This window comes from Hemicordylus capensis, chromosome 2 (genome assembly GCF_027244095.1).
Source record: "Hemicordylus capensis ecotype Gifberg chromosome 2, rHemCap1.1.pri, whole genome shotgun sequence".
In the NCBI taxonomy this organism is placed as follows: Eukaryota; Metazoa; Chordata; class Lepidosauria; order Squamata; family Cordylidae; genus Hemicordylus; species Hemicordylus capensis.
The window spans coordinates 426,219,228-426,233,402 of NC_069658.1; the positions used below are offsets into that span (position 1 = coordinate 426,219,228).

General features: G+C 48.7%; 2 protein-coding genes across 11 annotated transcripts in view; one reads left to right on the forward strand and one right to left on the reverse strand.

Moving 5' to 3' along the window:
• The window catches only part of WNT1 (Wnt family member 1), a 52,245-nt gene extending 48,810 nt beyond the window's left edge, over positions 1-3,435 (reverse strand). Inside the window, exon 1 of the mRNA XM_053289317.1 lies at positions 3,413-3,435. The gene's annotated coding sequence lies outside the window, so the exon portion shown is untranslated. The remainder of the gene's footprint in view (positions 1-3,412) is intronic.
• WNT10B (Wnt family member 10B) overlaps positions 1-14,175 on the forward strand; it is a 31,295-nt gene that overhangs the window by 8,649 nt on the left and 8,471 nt on the right. For all 10 annotated transcript variants that reach the window (XM_053289309.1, XM_053289308.1, XM_053289307.1 and 7 more), the window contains one exon: positions 13,468-13,820. In XM_053289309.1, coding sequence (XP_053145284.1) covers positions 13,468-13,820 — 353 coding nt within the window. The remainder of the gene's footprint in view (positions 1-13,467; positions 13,821-14,175) is intronic.

The following is a 14,175-nucleotide window of genomic DNA, read 5'->3' on the forward strand; positions in this document are numbered from 1 at the left end:
CAGCTATTTATCCATGACGCACATGTGGCATTGTAGGACTAAAACAAAAGGATAACATCCGAAAGAAGGCATCGGAAATGTGAACGGAACCTTGCTGACAGTGCAGGGAATGCGAATGATGTTAAAACACAGGCAGTATGGAAGCACACTTAAGGGACATGTAGTGACACTGTGGTAGCGTGTAATCTGGAAAGCACCCTGCCCTTGGCCTCGATGGCAGTTGCCCCCACCACATTCAACGGATGGGGAAGAGAGGAGCACATGCAACGAATGCACATGCAACGGATGGGGAAGAGAGGATGCTTGTGGTAGCAAGCATGACCTGTCCCCTTAGCTAAGCAGGGTCCACCCTGGTTGCATATGAAAGGGAAACTAGAAGTGTGAGCTCTGTAAGATTTTCCCCTCAGGGGATGAAGCCGCTCTGGGAAGAGCATCAGAAGCAGGGGCGTAACTACTATGAGGCAAGGGGAGGCGGTTGCCTGGGGGCCCCACTGCCTTGGAGGGGCCCCCAGAGACCCCTCACATGACTCCCCATTGCCCCCTGCCCAGTCCTAAGGCCCCTCAGCCACTTGCCCTGTTCTCCCTCTCTCCTGCTTGTCCTCCTGGCTGGCCATCTAAGCAGCAGACAAGCTGCCTGCAAAGAGCTCCTTTTCTCCCCACCAATCAGCTGATCGGCGGGTGGGCGGGGCTTCTAGGGAGGCCTCCGGGTAGGCCTCAGTGAAGCCTGAACTGGAGTAGGCTTGCAGGGAGGCCCCAAGCAAGCAAGGAAGGAGGCAGGTAGGCAGAGTGGCCCCTACAGTTCTCTGCAACAGACCCTCTGCCAGCCAGCCCAGCATTTGCCAGGTAGAATGTGAACTCCTTTTTGTGCGCCCTCCCCCCCCCCCCCGATATATAGGGATCTGCTTGCCATAAGGCTTTTATATGGGGGGTGGGGAGACTGAGAAGTCTCTGAATATTTAATTTAAAACAGCTTGGGAAATTTGGTGGCTTAAAAAAACAACTATCTAATAAGCCCTATAAGTGGCTTGTTTCATGGCAGAAAATTACAAAGACTTCTGGAACAAACAATATTATATTTATTGTATTCATCCATCCATTCATTTATAAATGCACTTATGTTCAAGTTGTTTTGCAACCCAGAAGGTCTGAGTGAGAACTGTGAAGCATGTCTTGTGCTTTTATTTTATTTTATTTTTCTTGTGTGTGAACTGCTCCCCAATAACTTGCAGGGACTTCAGGGTCAATCTGGCCAACATGTGAATGCAGCACCTCCATTCTAGAGGAGATGTGTCTTAAAGGGCTTTAAAAGCCTCCTGTGAAAAACCTCCTGGAATCAAACTTGACTGAATTTGTTCAAAATTCTGAGAAAACAAACATAGGCTCACCCTGCATGGTTGAAAGTCTCCTTTGCTAATCTGCAGCGAGGGGGCCATTTTAATAATTAGCGTTGCTAGTGTGTTCTAGGCATTAAAAGTAATAGTAGTGTGCATGGTTCGGTTCGGGCACAATTGTAAAGCCCTCCGGACCAGTTTGGATGTCCGGCGGTTCGGGAGGGCGGGGGAGTGTTTCTTTAAGGGGGGGTGGTAGTACTTACCCTCCCCGCCGCTCTTCCCACTCCAGCGCTGGTGCTGTTAAATGACGTATGTAGCGCGCGCGCGCCAGCGGCGAAAACAAGTGCTCACGCCGCGCAGGGCGCATGCACACCACTAGCTGTTCTCAGTTTAAGGCTTAAAGAGCAACGACAGGGGCAGGGGCGGCAGGGAGGAACTCTGCTGCCCCAAGAAGATTTTTAACAGCACCAGCGCCGGAGGGGGAAGAGCGGCGGGGGGGAGGGGTTTAAGTACTACCACCCCCCCTTAAAGAAACACTTCCCCCGAGTGCTGGACCACGCTTCTGTGGTTCCGTGCACATCCCTAAAAAGTAGCACAAATATATAGTACTCAATGTATATCACTATATATTGTGAAGTGTGTGTGTGTGTGTATTCAGTGAAATGTATTTCTAGGCAGCATACTTATTTTGAAATATCAGACTTAAATCCTTGGGGGCCTGGGGTGTGCGGAGGCCCTGGACTTTGGGGGGGGGCATTTTAAAAACTTGTTTCTGGGCCCACTCCAACCTTGCTACGCCCCTGATCAGAAGGTTCCAAGTTCCCTCCCTGGCAGCATCTCCAAGATAGGGCTGAGAGGGATTCCTGCCTGCAACCTTGGAGAAGCTGCTGCCAGTCTGTGAAGACAATACTGAACTAGATAGACCAATGGTCTGACTCAGTATATAGCAGCTTCCTATATTCCTATGTACCTATTTGGGGCAGGCCCACCGAAGGGCTTTTTGCCAAGGTACCCCCAAAGTCTAGAGATGGCCCTGCCTGTCCTTCCTTGCACATACCACCCCTGGCCTTCTCCCCTCAAGCCTACCCCAGGCATCTTTCCCAGGTTGCATCGAAGAGAATGGCCAACACCTGACCCTGGAGGCAACTTGGCAGGGAGCTCTTGCCTTTGCTGTCTGGATCCCCTTTCTTCAGTGTAGCTTTGAAGGAGGAGTTGGTTCTAAATTTAAACCCAGGATCAAAGCAAAGCCCCTGGGCAGACAAGAGCTGGAGCAAGCTGTCATCCAAGCACCTGGGCTGAGCCGTTGCTTGACATGCAGCGAGTTTGGTGGGGCTCATCCCAGTCCACAGGGGAATGTGGGGAATACGGGTCAAATGGAGGGCTCTAGCAAATCAAGGCGCAAAAGAAACGTGCGAGAGTCAGGATTGGTGGAGCTTGGGGCTTGGAATTTGGGAGCAAGGTAAGGGAGTACTGGGTCAGGCGAGGGCAGCCCTTTGGGGAGGCAAGCTGAAGCAGTCACCTCAGGTGGCAGACCATTAGAGTGCCAGCAGGGCTGCAAGATGCTTCCTGCCACCACCATTGGAGCAGCTCTTTGCAACCAATCAGACGCCTCTCCTCACATTCCTTGCAAAACTTACACAAAGAGAAGAGGAGGTTGCTGGCAACCTTTAGTCCTTCCTCTCCCCCCCCCCCCCCCCGCATTCAAAGCTTGCAAGGGTTGGTTTTGAAAGGGGGCTGGCAGCATGTACACCTTGCCTCAGGAGCTGCATCCGGTCAGAAGGGTAGCAGAGAGTAGGGTAATCAGAGTTGGGGTGTATGGAGGGTCAGCAGAGGTGATGGGCCACATGGATCCAGTCAGGGATCAGCAGAGGTGGTTTGCGGTGTCCAGTGAGCAGGTAATCTCTTCTTCTTCTTCTTCTTCTTCTTCTTCTTCTTCTTCTTCTTCTTCTTCGTGATCTCTGGGCATTACACTTGGGTTATGTGCCCGCACAGAGCCATGGTCCGGAACATTCTAGAGCCATGCCGTATATGGAAAAAAGAGTGGGAAATGGTTCCCCCTATTGGATACTACAACTCCTTACCTCATTCTTAGGTTAATTGCCACAAGAGCAGGATCGTTGGAATTTCTTCTGAACAGTACCTATTCAGAAAAACGTAAACCTTTATTCCTTCTGTCGTTTCCTCACTTTCCCTTTTCTGTCAATAGTAGTATTTCTATATTTTACTTTTGCGTGTTCATTTTCCTCCCCACCCTTCCGGCCTCGGCCCTCCTGGCTCGGGCTGCCTTATGGCCATGACTGTTGAAATCGCTTTCAAGCTTTGAGTGAGCTGCCTTGCTAGGATCCCAGCCTCCGATGGACACTCTCTGCCTTTTGTGCCTCGGGGAAGCCTACAGAGCTGACTTGTGCACAATCTGTCTGGGCTTTACAAAGCAAGCGGAGCTCAGTAGAGCTTCCTGACTGGGAGCACTACTCTGGGAACGAGCCTTTCATGCAACCATCTCAGTGGCAGGCATTGGCCTCACCATCGGCTCCACTACTTTGGCGATGGCTGGTGTGGCCATCGATGCAGTCTGATCTGGGCACGATGCCAACACCTGTGGACCAGCAGCAGCCCCCAGAGCCTGTCAGCACAACTCCTGTAGTTCCTCTCCAAGCCTTCGGGTGGAGCACCACCACGTCAGCCCAAGTCGAGTCCCAAACCATCGGTTGTAGCTGCAGTACTGGCAACAGCAGCTCCCCAAACAGTGCTGCTTGCCCCCAGTCTGGCCAGTCGGAAAGCACGGCGCAACCTTCTGTGCCACCACCGGCCCTGCTGTCGGCCCCAACAGTGAAGCCACTCTCCGCTCAGCCAAGGCTGCTGCCACCCCACCCACCCCTAACAGGAACAGCCATGCCTCCTTTGATGGTGAGCTCCGTCGGTCCCAATCTCGGGATCAGGTTTGGGGACAGCCTGTGTGGCACCCTCTGGCCAGCTGCCTAAGAAGCGCCCTAAGAGCAAGCTGCAGCTGAAAGTAAAATCTAAGGGGGCCTCTCTGGCACTGGCGCAGGTGCCTGTAATACTGCCAGCACAGCCCATCGAGGTGCCTCTGAAGGCATCTAGGAAGGAAAGACTATGTTAAGCTGGGAATGCTGAGGCCGTAATTGGTGAGCAACCCAAGAAGAAGAAGAAGAAGCATTTACTCCAGGTGCCTGAGCAAATCCCTAAACCATAGCACACCAGATCTAAGCCCTGAGCTGCCATCCCCAGCTTATTCAACCCACTCGGATGATGATATGGACCCACCTTATGCACCTCCAGCTGAATCTGGGGCCAGCTCCAAGGAGCAAGAGGACTTTCCAACAGCCTGCACCAACTCTCACCATTACAACAGATGTCTCAAGAAAAGGCTGGGTTTGGACCCACAGAGAGGCCCAGAGACACCTAGATGACTTCGAGCTTCTGGCCGTGTCTCACAGCCTGAGAACCTTCCAGCCCTGGATCAGAGGCGAGCCCGTTCTTATCCTCACAGACAACACGACGGCAAGATCATACCTCAATCATCAGCGGGGCACAGCATCTCGACTACTGATGCTCCTTTCCACAAATTTGGGTTTGGTGTACGCACAGGCAGATCTGGCCCATAGTAGTCCATATAGAAGGGAAGTCCAACACCCTGGCGGACTCCCTCAGCCGTCAGAATTCACTCTCCCACAAGTGGTCCTTGGACCCCGGAGCACTGAATCAGGTGTTCTGCAAGTGGGGCAAGCCCACACTAGACCTCTTTGCAACAGCGGCCAATGCAAAATGCCCTCAGTTCTGCAGCAGAGCTAGCATGGACCTGAGATCACTGGGCAATGCCTTTCTTCTCCACTGGGGGCAGGAACTGGTGTACACGTTCCCCACTATTCCTCTGATCCCAAAGATGATCCAAAAGCTGATGCTAGACAGAGCACAGGCTCTGTTAGTCACCCCCTGGTGGCAGAGACAGCCCTGGTTTGCCACTCTGCTGCATCTGTCCTATCACATTTACCTGCACCTTCCCTTGACTCCACACCTCTTGACCCTGGACAAACATACGAGAGATCCACCCTGATCTCCGCTCGTCACGCCTGACTGTCTGGAAGATAAAGGGGAGATAGGATGTAGTTCTCAGGTCCAGAAGGTCCTGGATGCCTCAAGGAGGCCCTCCACCCAGCGGTCCTACTCAGGCAAATGGAGAAAGTCCAGCACATACACCTCAAGCAAAGGTGTCTCAGTCATTCTAGAGTACCTGCTGTTCTTACGGCAGGCAGGACAGGTGCTCACCTCAGTTAGGGTCCATCTGGCAGCTCTTACTGCAAACCATAGGGTTTGGCGTCTTTTCTCCTACCTGACAGTTTAAAAGTTCCTTAAAGGTTTGTTGAACTTGTTCCCATTGTTTCCCAAGCTGTTGCCCCCATTGGACTTTCTACAGGTCCTAACCCAGTTAATGTGACAACCTTTCGAGCCCATGGCCTTGTGCAACCTAAAGCCCCTTTCTCTCAACACCGAGTTCTTGGTCGCTATAACATCGGCTCGAAGAATCATCAAATGGAAAGCCCTACATTGCGATTCTCCATACCTGGTCTTTCATAAGGACAGGGTCACGCTGCGCCCAGACATGTCCTCCTTCCCTAGCGGCCTCAGACTTTCATGTATCACAAGACCTTTGCCTGCCGGTGGAAATGGACAGGGCTTACTGTGGATCTTCTCAGGACGCTTGCTTTCTACACAGACAGGACAAGATCCATTCGGAAGACCATGGTGCTCTTCGTCAGCTATACAGGACCATCCACGGGGCATCCAATCTTCTCATAGGTTGTTGGCCTGGGTGAAGGAGACCATCTCCCTATCCTATCAGCTGGCAAAGAAGCCTCTGCCTCTCCCTGTCTGTGTGCACTCGACTAGAGCTGTGGAGGAGACCTTGACAGCATGCTGCAGTGGAATCCCTTTAAAGGACGTCTGCAGGGCAGCGACCTGGTTCTAGCCTTCCACATTTGGATGCCAGATCCAGCTCTCAGGCTTTATTCAACTATCCTGAGAATCATTGCTTGAGTTTTGGACTTGAAATTCCACGGGCATCAACTGAATGAATATATGAAACTGCCTAATACTGAATCAAATCGTTGGTCCATCTGGTCCAGGGCTGTATACTCTGACTAATGAAATCTTGAAATGTAAAAGGGAGACAGAGTGGCTAGGCAAAATGCCCAGGGCTCCGGAGGGGTGGTGGCAGTGTTCCCTCTAGCAGGGATTCCCAGATGTTGTTGACTACAACTCCCATAACTCCAACACAAAAGACATTTTAGCTAGGGATTCTGGGAGTTGTTGTCAACAACATCTGGGAATCCCTGTTAGAGGGGTGGTGGTAGTGGTGGGCTTCAGTGCCATGCATAGCTCTTAGCCTTTGTGCCTCCCAGACTAGCAAAACCAGAATAAATTATGCAAAATAATCATTTGTGCTGATCTCCTTGATTTTTATGCTGCTCGGATTGCAGTATTTGGTGTTTCTTGGTACGGTATGTGGATGCACAGTTTTTTTCTTTTTAATTACAGAGTAGTCCTGGTGGTGGGTTTTTGTTTGTATGTTCTTGGGGTTTTTTTGCACTGCAAGGATTTTTTGGGGTGCACGCACAGCATGTCTCTCCACAGACTTATATTGTGTCACAGTGAGTCATAGTGAGCAGCATATGGCCTCATAGAAATATAACTATTTGGGGAGAAAGGGGGACCTCCCTACAGCTGTGTCTGCTTCCTTGAAGGCTCCAGCCAGTCTTATCTCAGCACTTGGTAATAACTCAGGTCCCCGCAGGCCGCAGGGCCTTCCCGAATCCTGTGGGCCCACTGCTGCCCCAGCATTAGCCTTAGAGCCAAACTACAGGTTGCATTAATCCCGTCATTAGGGCTGACGTGCTTGTTTTTTCCTTAGTAAATAGTATACGTGGGGGTCCCGATCCAGACCAGGACTATGGGATGGGGACCTTTGCCTCTGCCATGGTCCTAATCAGTTCTCCCTCTAACAGGGATTCCCCAGAGGATTATGGGAGTTGTAGTCAACAACATCCAGGAATCCCTGTTACAAGGAACACTGATCCTGATTCAGGGTAAACCCCCCCCCCAGCCCCCAGAGAAGAGCTTTTGTTGGACTTTAGTTCCTCTAGAAGTATCGGGATCCACCTGAATACAGACTCTGACAAGGCCTCCTCTGGGAAGGAGGAGCAGGAACAACAAGCCTTAGCAGAGCTTCTTAGCACAAGCAGGAGTTCTCTGGAAAAAACCACAACCCCTTGCTCCCCCTGTGGATGACACCCACGCCAAGCAGCCAGAGGACTTCGGAGAATCATGTTGCACTCCCCATCCAGGGACCCATTCCAACCCCAGCCTGCTCTCCATCACCTGTTCCCAGGAACAGCAACCATGTCAGACTTGGGCTGAGCTTCAGAACCAGTGAAAAAGCACCCGCCTGGCCACCCACGGCTTACTTCCTCATGGGACTACTTGAAAGGCAAGCCAGCCTGGATGCATGCTGGGAATAGCTAACTCCAGGAAGGGGACGGGACTTTCTACTTAGCTAGCGGCTGGCGCAACATCTCCACCATGGGAACTCCCTGATTGCTTTTGCACCCAAGTCACATGCTCCAGCTTAATAATAGAATAATAAATTTTATTTGTTAGTGGCCCCATAACAAATTGTTCTTTGGGAGGCTTACAACAGTGGATTAAAACATACAATAAAAACACATGCTACATTAAATCATAACAGACCAAAAAAATAATAATCTTGGTTCTCCTTGGTTCCCTGCTTGCTGCCCACTCCTGCCTCTCCAGCCTCTGCATCTGCCCTGCTCTCCAACCCAGTTCCCGGCCTTGTGCCTCACATGATCCTCCTTGCCCTACCTGGGCTGTGGGCATTGACAAGGACCTTACTTCCTGGTGCAAACAGCAGCTTCAGGGAGTGTGTCCATGACCTGGACTGCAGCTGTGATGGAAGCAAAGGGTTAACCCCTGTCCCTCCTGCCGTGGTCTTGATTCAGATGGCAACCTTCCCCCCACCCTACCCCACCCCATGTGCTATTTGATGAGTTAAAAACAAGCACATCAACCTTAATAATAGTCTTAACACAACATGTAATTTAGCCCTTAGGCCTCAAGCCAAAGGGCCTGATCCAGGCGTAGCGCCATGCACTCTGTGCTATATTTCCAGATGCACAGCCTAATCTCATCCCTCTACGACACATGAAGGCAGTTCCCGTGACCATAAACTGAGTAGGACAAGTGTCCTACCCGGCTTCAGGAGCTATGCACATTCCTGATTTTTGACTGTGTGTGAGCAAACACCTAGGTAGGAGGAGGACAGGGAAGTGATCGTGTGAGAGAGAAAGAGGAGCTGGGTAGGATGGTGCCGTCCTACCCAGCTCTCGTACTCAGCATTTTAACAAAGCAGGAGGAAAAGCCACCCTACCCAGCAACTCTCTTGCAGATGATCACTCCTCCTCCTGACCTAGTTGTTTGCTGATGCACAGTCGGAAACCAGATGCCCGCACAGCTCCCAAAGCTGGGCCGGGTGCTTCTCCTACACAGTTTGTGGTCATCTGCCTTATAGCCCAATATACTACATGTTTAGATGCCCACGCCTAAACATGCGAAGCGTGAAGGCAACAAACATGTACAAACACGTGTCCTGGGGAGGCACATCGGTCAGTAGCTGGGGGTTGGCTACGGCTCTCTGTCAGGCGTACGCTGTGTGACAGACTCACAGTTGCTGCTGCAGGCATCATGTGTGAAAAGTCCCTTTTGGAATCCAGACCCTCTCTTCTTCCCTCTGCGCCCCCCCCTTATTTATTTATTTAAGAAAGAAAATTACAGAAGAGAAAGAAAGGAAAGAGAAAAATGTGGGGCGGGGGGAGAGATTACACAAATACCATAATGCATGTCTCCCATGTGTCATATATATCAATCAGGATTTCTACTCTCTATTGTATCACCCTGTTCTATCTGCTCCCATTTTGATCATTCATTCATTCTATATATATACACCGCCCTTCCAAAATGGCTCAGGGTGGTTTACAACAGAATAAAAACAATTAAACCCAGTTAGCAATTAAAATCAAAACTATAAAAACAGAATAAAAACCAATTAAACATTCAAACAGTTAAAAACTGTGGAAAACCAGGGCAAACATTTAAAACAAGTTAAAACAGTTTTCAACAGTTTAAAAACTCTGGAAGGCCAGGCCAAACAGATAGGTTTTAAGGGCTCTCCTGAAAGACAGTAATGAACTCAAATTACGTATTTCTGCCGCGAGTGCATTCCGTAGCTCAGGAGCAGCTACAGAGAAAGCCCTGCCTCTGAGTCGCCACTAGACGAACCGGTGGTTACTGGAGACGGACTTCCTCAGATGACCTTAACATGCAGTGGGGATCATGCAGAAGAAGGCATTTAATCTGTTAGCCTCCAATTAAAAATGTTTAAATAACTTAGGGATCGAAATTACTCATTAATAAAATTAAAAACTTTTCACAACCTTGTTTGCAAGGAGAATCCAAATCTCAGATTAAATATCTGACCTTGTGACAAATTGTATCGTACAAATGGTTCCCAAATTCGTTCAAATTTATCCGCTGACTTATTCTTTGTATATGAAGTAATCTTTGCCATTGATGCATATTCCCAAAGTTTAATATGCCATTCCTCTAATGTCAGAACGGTATGTATTTTCCTGTTAGAGGCATAAAGGATCCTAGCAGCAGTTATCATATATAAAAACAGCTCCATATATTCTGCAGAAATATAAGATTTGGTGATATTTTGACATAAAAATTTCTGGTAAAAAACCAAAGTCTTTGAATCCAAAGTGTTTGAATCCAAACCCTTTTAAAGGGTTTTGGGAAGGAGCTTTTTGTTAGGATGCTGAAATGAAGCAAGTGGAAGGGACCGCCTCAGATGGCAGATGAGTGGGGCCGCTAGCAGGGCAGCAAGAGGTCCCTCCCTGCTGTCATCAGTGCCATTCGCTGGGACCTGCCTGACCCACGCAAGCTTTGCAGGGAGCGCCTCTCCTCCTCACACTCTTTGCAAAGCTTGCCAGAAGCACGAGGAGAGGAGAGGAGAGGAGGCTGCTGGCTTCCATCCCTCCTCCCCACCTGCTGCACCACTTTCAAAGCTGGCAAAGGTCCGTTCTGAAAGTGGCCGCCTGCCCCCCTCCCACCGAGGGTCATCATGGGGCAAGGCAGCTTTTGGTGCCTCGCCTCAAGCTCTGCAGTCTCCTGGGCCTCTCCTGGGAGCTTTCCAGACCACACACTCCAACAGGGGTGAAATGCTTCGTCTTGGCAGGATCATATTGAAAACCATCCTCAGAATCTCAAAACTCCTACAACGGGAAAACACGGCTATTTTTCTGCAACGGACTTGCAACGCTGTGGCACTATATCGCAAAGATGAAATCCAGACAAAGGCATCGGGAATGTGAACAGCACCTTGCTGTCAATGCAGGAACTGCGGTGTCACAACACAGGAAATAGAGAACCGAAGCAAGATCCGTAGTGACATTGTGGTAGGGGTTAATCTGGAAAGCGCTCTGGCTGGAATCCTCGGCTTTAGCTTCAGCTTAATGTCCCTATCCTGGAGGGTTACTGGAGAGAGAAGTTTGAAAATGGGATGGGATGGGATGGGCGGGGGCGGACATGAAGAGGTGAGAAACTTTGAGATAGCAAAGAATCAGAAAGGCCTTGTTTTCATTCAACAGGCATGGTGTCTGAATCCCTAGATCAAGATCCCCATTCATTCATTCATTCATTCATTCATTCTGCCCACTAGCCTCTGCCTGCAAGGTAATGGTTTCTCTGAAGAATTCTCAGAATCGGAGAAGGCCAACCTGAGGCAGGGTCTTCAGCTGTTCTTGACTACAACTCCCATGATTCCCAGTCTCAATTTACTATTGAAAGTCATGCTGACTTGTGTCCGTTTCAGTACCATTTTAACTAACATGATACTTCCCCAAAGTACCCTGGGAGTTGTAGTTTGTTGAGGATTTAGAGCAGGGGTAGCCATCCCGAGGCTCTCTGTTGCAGCTGAGGATGATGAGGGTTTTGGTCTCAGGTTGACCACCACTCCTTTAAGCCCTCAACAAAACTACAGTTCCCAGGGTACTTTGGGAAAACCATAATAGCTCTAATAGTACTAAAACAGATTTAAGTCCGTCTTACACATTTTAATCGTGATTTTCAGTAGTTGACTCATAGCGTTGTTTACTTGAGTATTCAGATATTTATCCCCGCTATCTTGAAGGCTTGCGGTCAGTCACAATAACTAAAACAAACTATTATTAAATATTAAATATTGGTATTGGCATATTACATGCCTCAGCAACCTTAGGTTCAGCTGCCTAAGCGCAGCCCAATAATTTTTTTAAAAAAATCTTTATGATGCTTTTAAAATGCATATGGGCTGGGGCATTGCCAAAGAAGGGGCCCTCTTTAGTTGTGGGGCAACTGCTGAGAAAACCTTTCTACATCCATGTGACGTTCTGACTTGGCAGGCAGATGGCATTACTAAGAGGATGCTGATCTCAAGCACAGCTGTGTATCCGCTGCATTCTCACCGTGCCGTACACAGGCCCAACATTCAGTGCTGAAAACCTCTGGTTTTATGTTTTGGTTTTCACACAAATCAAGTTTCTAGCCCTTAAGACTTTCAAACCAGGTTGGAAAATATGTAAATGGTGCCGAATGATGTTTCACAAGCCAGATGAAGGACTGAGCAGGAATGCCAGTGGTGGCTAAGAGAAGAGAATCGGTGCCCCTGCTGCATAGTTTTTGTTCCCTCTGGATTCTGGCAGGTCTGTGTGTACTCGATGTTTTTAGCAGTTATTGTGCAAGTGCCTAGTCTGATATCTTGTGTTATGTTTGCTCTGTTTTCCATGAAGAGCAGAAGCAAGAGGAGAAGGAAGCAAATAGGTGCAAAGGCATGATACATACTAACCTGTTTGGCCTGGCCTTTCAGGGTTTTTAATTAGTTTTAATTGTTTTAATGCTAACCTGGTTTTCAGGGTTTTAATTGTTCTGATAGTTTAATTGTTTTTTAAGATGTTTGTAATTGGTGTTCATATTTATATTTCTTTTTAAAATTGTTGTTGGTTTTAATGGTTTCTGTTTTTTAATTGTAAAATTAAAAGCCATTTTAAAATTAAAAACCCTGAGCCATTTCGGAAGGGTGATATAAAAATCGAATGAATGAATGAATAACCGCAGAATCCAGCTACTGGCTGGTCGGAGACTGTAATGAACAAATTGAATTGAACAAATTGAATAGAATCCAGCTTTCCTCAATTCAAATTTAGGGTATTTTAGAGCTGCACCTTTTACCATGGTGATTTTTTTATATTGAGCAGGTCTGGGACAGGATTAATTGTCCTTATCCATCTCCAGCACAGGATCCCTTTAGAGGACTATTGCTAGTGTCTGCCATATAATTTTCTTTGAGACTGTGAGCCCTTTGGGGACAGGGAACCGTATGTATGTATGTATGTATGTATGTATGTATGAAGACTGCTTTGAGAAATTCTATTGAAAAGTGGTATAAAAATATTTTTTTGTTGTAGTAATACAAGAGGCACCTTTTCAAGTGGCGATTCTCTTATATTTAGCTGGGGGTGCGGGGAGAGCACCTGGCCCTATCCAGCCCTAGCACAACATTCTTCCAGTGGTTGTTGCTGGTGTCTAGCTAATGTTTCTTTTTAGACTGTGAGCTTTTTGGGGACAGGGAGGGAACCCATCTTATTTATTTAATATTTATTTTTCTGTGTAAACTGCTTTGAGAACTTTCATTGAAAAATGTTATATAAATATTCAAAGTAGTAGCGGCGGCAGCAATGGTAGTAGCAGTTCTGTTGTAGGAGTAGTCATAAAAACATTGGAAGTAGTGTTAGACTGTTAGGTTTAGTTGTGCAGAGTACACAGAGGGTCACAAGAGACCCCAGTGGGACACAAGGGAGGAGTGTTGAGGGCTAGATTTAATATCTAGACGCCATCCTAGACACGTCTTTCTTTTTGTGAATGCTGTTTTCTGCTTGGTGGCTTGAACGGTTCCCAACTTCTTCTCCAATTCACCTTCTTCCATGCTTGCTGTGTTCCCCTGTAGGTTTCCGGGAAAGCGCCTTTGCCTTCTCACTGCTGGCAGCCGGAGTCACCCATGCAGTGGCCACTGCGTGTAGCCTTGGGGAGCTGCAGAGCTGTGGCTGTGCCAAACAGAGCACCGAGAACCAGAAGCTGAAGCTCAGCCAGCTGCAGACTCTCAGCCGGGGCAAGGGCCTGCCCCATGGGCCAGCTTCGTTGTGGGGGGAGCCCGGTCCCCAGGACACCTGGGAGTGGGGCGGCTGCAGCGCGGACTTTGACTATGCTCAGAGATTTGCCCGGCATTTCTTGGACCCTCGAGGGAAATCCCGTGATGCCCACGCACGGATGCAGCTACACAACCACCGTGTAGGCAGGAAGGTAGGAGGCAAGGGATTCTCGGAACCGTGTCTGGAGCAACTGAAGGGATAGGATGGGAGAGGTATCGGGAAGACGGGGACACATTCGAGACAGGATTCTGGCAGGTCGGTGCACGCCATGTTTTTAGCAGTTAACATGCAAGTGCCCAGTCTGATCTCTTGTGTCATGTCTGGCATCCTGCGGATCTCAGGATTAATTTTCTTAAAGTTCTGGCTCTTATGGTTGTGGAGAAACACTGGTGAATCACGTTTGGCAATATTATTCTAATTAACTAGCTAAGATCAAGACGTTCCATTGGGATTCCTAAACTGTGTGTACCAGGATGCGCTAGTGTGCCATGAAGAAACGACTAGTG